This window comes from Asparagus officinalis, chromosome 5, assembly GCF_001876935.1.
Source record: "Asparagus officinalis chromosome 5, Aspof.V1, whole genome shotgun sequence".
NCBI lineage: Eukaryota > Viridiplantae > Streptophyta > Magnoliopsida > Asparagales > Asparagaceae > Asparagus > Asparagus officinalis.
The window spans coordinates 11866374-11873495 of NC_033798.1; the positions used below are offsets into that span (position 1 = coordinate 11866374).

The 7122-nt window shown below is 34.2% G+C and overlaps 1 protein-coding gene across 1 annotated transcript; it reads left to right on the plus strand.

The window, feature by feature from the left end:
* On the plus strand, positions 4651-6774 carry LOC109842747 (zingipain-2-like). Its single transcript, XM_020411623.1, has 3 exons — positions 4651-4789; positions 4860-5228; positions 6030-6774. The coding sequence occupies exons 1-3, from the start codon at positions 4699-4701 to the stop codon at positions 6620-6622; spliced, it is 1053 nt and encodes a 350-aa protein (XP_020267212.1). The 5' UTR covers positions 4651-4698; the 3' UTR covers positions 6623-6774.

Genomic DNA, 7122 nt, shown 5'->3' on the forward strand with positions numbered 1-7122 from the left:
TCCAGTAAACACTGCCTTTTTAGCTAGCTACGTAAGTTGTCAGCTTATATAGCAGGCTGAGTGCGGGTACTCATAGGATTGACCTGGTAGGTAGACTGACAAGTATCGTTATTTTAGTCGGCCTTGAAAGTTCTTACCTCAGGCTAGAGAGAAGGGACACCGCCTAGGGAGAGGATGTGATTTCGCCTGGGGAGAAGGGACCAGTCGGCCAAGCGATAAGGGACACCTATCTTGTCTTGATGAGAAGGGACTCTTATTTCAGCCGAGCGAGAAGAAATGTCTGTCTCGACCTGGCGAGAAGGGACGCCTTGCTCGGCCTGTTGGGGTCAACTTGGGGTGTAGTCTGCTTGAGATATGTGTAAGGTAGTTTAATATTGACCAATACTTATTTTTGTTACACAAACATTGGTGCTTTTCAGCGAAAACATTTCTTTTCAGCATAGCACATTCACTTGCTCGCTTTAGGGATTTTAATAGGGTGTTGCATTCATGGCTATGTCATTGTCTGGATTGCATTAAAAAAGACATTGAGACTGATGTAAGTTCCCTTTGGGGTTAAATGTATTTCCTTCGGCTAAAATACAAGATTAACATAAAAAGTGACACATATTTTGCAATTTAGCATATAAAGCGACGTCTGACAGTTTAGCCTACAAAGTGAAAAATACGATAACAAATAGACATTGGTGCCGGACCCCCTACTCTATCATATTTTTTGGATTAACCACCAAAAATTTTCTAAAATTTTTAAAAAGAACTCTCAATTTCCCATCATTCTCTTCCTTCCTCCTTCCAACCATCTCCCCATTCTCTTCTTCTCTGACCCCCAAATTTTCTTCCTCTCTCCCGTTTCTTCTGCATCCTCTCACTTGCTCATTCTTATCTTCTCCTTTCCACCATCTCCTTCATTCTCTTTTCCTCCAAATCCCCAACCTCCCCTCCTCCTCCTCCTCATTCTTTCTCAAACCCAACATTAAACATTCTACTTGAAGTATTAGGAGGAGTGAAGGACAGAAGAGAAAGAAGGAAAAAGAGGAAAAAGAAGAGAGAGAAGTGAAAGAAGTTAAGAAGAGATGGGTTTGGAGAAAGAGGAAACGAAGAAAGTAATATGGAGGATATGAAAAAGGAGAGAGAAAGAGAGTGGTAGAGAGGAGAGGTTAAGGATTAGGATGAGAGAATAATGGAAGAGATGGTGGGAAGGAGGAGGGAAGAGATGACGGGGGTTTGGGGCAGGGGATAGTTTTTCTTCCACATATATTAAAGTTGAGAAGATAAATCTGAAAATATGATAGAGTGGGGGTCTATATGTAAAAATCACTGAATTTTCACTTTAAAATTATCTCTGGTAACGAAAATTCCTATTTGACATCGTTTTTTTTTTCACTTTTAGGCTAAATTGTCGTTAGCGTCATGTTATAGGCTAAACTGGTAAATGAGTTTCACTTTTTGGGCTGATGTGGTATTTTAGCCTATTTCCTTCTCCCATTAAAAAAATGCCGGTCTTTACTTAAAAGAAAACATAGTAGGCTTGAAATAATTTCCCACCTACAAAAGGATAGATGATCAAGGACATAGATTAGTTCTCTATTAAATAACCTAGTACCCAACGCAACCTAACCCTAATAAATTAATAAAAAAAGGATCCACGATATACAGTTCAGAATGCTCCAAGTTATCAAATCTCACAATAATATTTCTAAACGTATTGTCAATGCGTGTACGGCTCTAATAAATATTCAACCAATTCTTGTTGAATCGGCTCTAATAAATATTCAACCTATTTGACATCGTTTTTGTCATTTTTTAAGCTAGACCGTCGCTAACATCATGTTATAGGCTAAACTGCTAAATGGGTGTCACATTTTACACTGATGTGGTATTTTAACCTATTTCCTTCTCCCATTAAAAAAATGACGGTCTTCAATTTTAAAAAAATACAGTTGACTCTAACATCATGTTATAGGCTAAACTGCTAAATGGGTGTCACATTTTAGACTGATGTGGTATTTTAACCTATTTCCTTCTCCAATTAAAAAAATGACGGTCTTCAATTTTAAAAAAATACAGTTGACTTGAAGTAATTCCTCACTCACAAAAGGATAGACGTTCAGGGACATAAATTAGTTCTCTATTAAATAACCTAGGACCCAACGCAACCTAACCCTAATAAATTAATTAAAAAGGGATCCACAATATAAGGTTCAGAATGCTCCAAGTTATCAATTCTCAAAATAATATTTCTAAACGTATTGTCAATATGAGTATGGCTCTAATAAATATTCAACCAATTCTTGTTGAATCGGGTCCATATTGTTTTTATTATCATATAGTTACAAGTATCCAACTAGTGCTCACATAGATTATTTTGACTTCTTTGATTTATATATATTGGTTTATACGTCCTTTAAATATGATAAGCTATCCTAGCTAGTTTGACTAGTAGGTTTTTTTAGATAAACTATAATCTTAAATTCTTAAATTTCAAACTAGCTAGCTTAACCATTAATCTCCTATACAAATCTATAAAGAAAATTTTCAATTTCTAAAGAAAATAGCTAGAATTTCAATGTACTAAAATTTGAATTTAGGCTCATATTTGGTTCGCCCGGAATTAAGGCACGAATTGAGATTATGACTTTTCTCTAATCCGCAAAATGGATAGTAAGCATCACCATCATCCCCTACTATTAATAAACTAGCAGTCCCTTGATTATTATATCCACCCACCTCATGCATTATAAACACCATTGATATATTAAAATATTATAATATAATAAAATAAATTAGGTGGCCATTTGTAATTTTACGGTGCAGTTTAGTAAAGTTGTTAGGTTGTTTGTAATTTTTCAAACTGTCAAGGGGTTAGTTGTAAAGTTTTGACAGGATTGTTTTGTTATTTGAGGGGTTCCTTATAATTTAAAAACTTCAATGGGCTTTGTGTAAATTATTTAGAGGTGTTGTAATTCTAGAATTCAAGAGGTTGTTTGTAAAATTGTTAGCAATAAAACTTTTAGTACAATGTTTGTTACTTTATCAACTTGCATTAGCTACTTGTAAAATTTTTAATTAGCTATTTGTGAAACTTTTAAGAGGATATTTATATTTTTTAGAACTTTAAAGGGACTGGTTAAAAATTTTTAAGTGTTTTCTTGTAATAGTTTTGTGGCTATCTGTAATTATCAAACTTTATAGAAGACTATTTCTAATTTATGAATTTTTTAGGGATTGTTCGTAATTTATAAATTTTAAAGGAGCCATTTTATAATTTTATTAATTTTGTGTGCTATTCGCAAGTCTCATATTTCTCAGGATTTATTTATTATTATTTAATCTCATGAGACTATTTGTAATTTTTACATTGTTTACGCTGTGTTTGTAAGTTAAAACTTTCAAGGGGTCATTTGTAATCTTTTAGAAAGTTTTTATAATATTTTTAAACTCTCAGTAGGTATTTGCCATTTTTACACTTTTCATGGATCTAGTTGTAAAATTTTAAATGGGTGGTTTGTAAAATGTTTAGTAGGATATTTATTATTTTTAAAACTATCAAGAGACAAGTTGTAAAACTTTTAAAGGATTGTTTATAAATTTTCAAGGGGTCATTTGTATTTTTTTAATTTATTGTATGACTTTTTGTAGTTTTTAGATTTTCAAGGAAATATTAATAATTTATGGATTTTAAAACGGACAATTTATAATTTTTAAGATTTCATGTTGCTATTTGCAGTTTTCAAATTTTTTAGGGGTTTATTCGTAGTTTTTAAATCTTAAGTAGTTGTTAGAAAACTTCTGATTTTGTAACAAGCCTATTTGAAATTTTAGAGTTATCAAGAGGTTGTTTCTAAAATTTGGATTTTAGACGGTAATTTATAATTTTTGGATTTTCATGGGTTATTTGTAATTTTTTGATTTTTGAAGAGGAACTTGATAATTTCATAATCTAGAAAAATCATTTTATATAAAGAATGTCTTTGGTCAATAGAATTTCAATTTAGGGATAGTTTGAACTTGACATTGATTCTTTAGTAAAGATGATTAGAAATGAGGGTTTTGATTATTAAAAGTTTTTGCTTATTGATTGTTTCAATTTGATTAGTATTCTTAGATGAAGATTGGAATAGGTGTTTACAAGTGTACTTTTAATAGGATAGATGGATACATGGTAGTTTTTTAACGCATGACTAGTTTTTGAGCCTTTGGATTAGTTCAAAAATTTGTATGTGAAAGAGAGATGATTATGAGACTTTTTAAATTATGGGTAGTTATAATTTGAATAATATTGGCAAATATTTGACTATTATAATTTTGTAAGTCTTAATAGTTTTAATTCAATGAAGATTCTTAATTAGGTAAAAATTAGATTTTGTATCCACGTGTCATGTTCTGATAGAATAGAAGGGCTCAAGGCTTTTCTTTTGTAGGTTGGACTTAAGGCTATTTTCTAATATGATACATGTCATGTACGTAGATGATTGTCAATTTTTTGTAATTTTAAGAAAGACGCCAACTTCTCATCACATATAAAGGAAGAGATATTGTCTTGTTAAGGCTAATAAATATTCAACCAATTCTTGTAGAATTGGGTCCCCTCGGATTTAATATCATAGTTATACAACGTCCACTGGCTCGGGTATAAATGCAGTCTTTAGCTCACTCCCAAAATCACTCCAAAGAAAGAACAATTACAAATCTAATAGAATGACTTGTGCAACAATATGGCATTCGACTCTTGTCCTTTTCTTGCTTATTGCAACGCTCTGTGCTGCGACTAATGATCATCAAGAAGTTGGTGATCTTGCAATAGCTAGAAAGCATGAGTGCAACGCTCTGTGCTGCGACTAATGATCATCAAGAAGTTGGTGATCTTGCAATAGCTAGAAAGCATGAGCAGTGGATGGCTGAGCATGGACGAATCTATGAAGATAAAGCTGAGAGAGCTCGACGACTTGAAATATTTAAGGACAATCTAAAATTTATTGAAGATTTTAATAATGCTAGAAAGTACAATTATACTCTGGGCCTCAATGAGTTTGCCGATCTTACCACAGAAGAGTTTACAGCTATTTACACTGGTGGAGTTATGGAACCAGAAACAGAGTTTATGGAGTCCCTCAGATCCATCAAGTATGAGACTACTACGGAACAGCTCAATGTTTCTGATGTACCTTCTAGTGTGGATTGGAGGACCAAAGGTGCCGTAAACCCTGTTATAAATCAAGGAAAATGTGGTAAGAAATTTTTATTCAAAGTTTTTATTTTGTTTCTATTCTAAGTTTTTATTTTGTTTTTAAAATAAATTGCATAAAGCACCCCCTTCTTCCAAACCTATTTTTCTAGTCTTTTAAGAAACACCGTCCTCTAAAAATTAAGTTTTAAAAAAGCTATACAGATTTGTGTTGGGTATTCAAGATCCTGAATTTTGATCTCTACAACCGACAGATCAAACAAGAAGTTCGCAGGACATAAAAATGACAATTAAGAACAAGAACATCAAGATTTATATGGTTCAGTCGACCAAGTTCGAAGTATATCCATTGAGAAAGATGAGAAATCAATTACGACTAGGTAGAATATTACAAGAGAAATCCATCATATGTCTCTCTCTAAGCCTCACACACATGACCACTATCTCATGTTCTCTCCGAAAGCACAATCTCATCTTAGGTCCTCTCACATGAGAGACTTATACAGTGCTAAACCCCTAGCACTAACTCGACCCAAAGGCCAATTGGGCTTGCTCAAAAGCCCACCAGATACTATACAATCGATAGGAGACGCAGTCCAACAATACAATAATTAATAAAACTATTAATTTTATAATAGAGTTTGGTTATATATATATATATCTGGCTATGTACGTCAGCATGCCTAATGCTAGGTTCTTTAGAAGTTTGTCCACACATCAACTCAAATGTATGTAAATTCCTACCCAAACCAAGTAATTTATCATTCTTCTTATTCTCTGTTATGTTCATCACACAGTACATGAGCGTTAACATCGTAAAATATGCGTCAAAAACTTTTTGTAGGTGCTTGCTGGTCATTCGTCACGTGTGCAGTGGTAGAAGCTATAAACAAGATCAAGAATGGTGAACTCTACAGGCTATCTGTGCAGCAACTTCTAGATTGTGACAAACGTAATCTTGGGTGCAGGGGAGGTTGGATGACAGAGGCATACAAGTACATCATCAAAAATGAAGGCCTCACAAGCGAAAGTAATTATCCATACATTGGAGAGCAACGAGGATATTGTTTAGCTGAGAAGGCCAAAGACGTCGTGGCTACAATTACTGGTTACTCAGAAGTACCTAAAAACGAGAAAGCGCTAGCGGAGGCAGTGGCACAACAGCCTGTTTCCGCTGCCATTTACAGTAAGGCAAGGGAGTTTCATCTTTACAAGTCGGGAGTATATGAAGGACCATGTAATAGTAAAATTGACCACGCTGTTACTATTGTTGGTTATGGAGAGACAGATGACAAGACTAAGTATTGGCTAGTGAAGAACACCTGGGGTACTTCTTGGGGTGAGAATGGGTACTTCAGAATGAAAAAGGATGTCGGTTATGGTGGAGGAACTTGTAGAATTGCTTCGTACGCAACTTACCCAACCCTGGAGACCTGATGAGTGAGGTCTTATTATTGTATGGTGCGGTGTGCATGGTTATGTGGGCACAGACAGACTACTTGATTATATCTGTCTAAATAAGAATGAGGGACGATGTGTATTGACCTTATCTTAAATAAATTTGCTCTATCTAAAATAAATTTCCACTATAACTTTTTCCACTATTTAGATTTTTTTTGGCTTACTTCTGGAACGAGTTTCCATTTTTCTGATGCGGGAATAAATGTGGCATTATTAATTGTACCCGGTGCTAATTAGAAGACCCATGAGTAACCCAAAGGCAACCAAACTTAACATGAGGACAAAGCAAATCATGGAGATTGATGACCCAATAATTACATGGCCATAAACCCCAAGAGCAGAGATCAGCCAAATTGGAGGTGCGTGATAAATAGAAAATGATAAGTTATCGAGCTATGAATTACTAAGTGTAAAACCTTCTAGAATCACAACCGCACCACCATAGTTGCACTTGCAATAGGCCTATATATATGGAC

Coding starts and splice junctions, on each gene's coding strand:
- LOC109842747 (XM_020411623.1), top strand. CDS start 4,699: ATGACTTGTGCAACAATATGGCATTCGACTCTTGTCCTTTTCTTGCTT. Junction 4,790..4,859: donor TAATGATCATCAAGAAGTTG/GTGATCTTGCAA, acceptor ATCAAGAAGTTG/GTGATCTTGCAATAGCTAGA. Junction 5,229..6,029: donor TATAAATCAAGGAAAATGTG/GTAAGAAATTTT, acceptor AACTTTTTGTAG/GTGCTTGCTGGTCATTCGTC.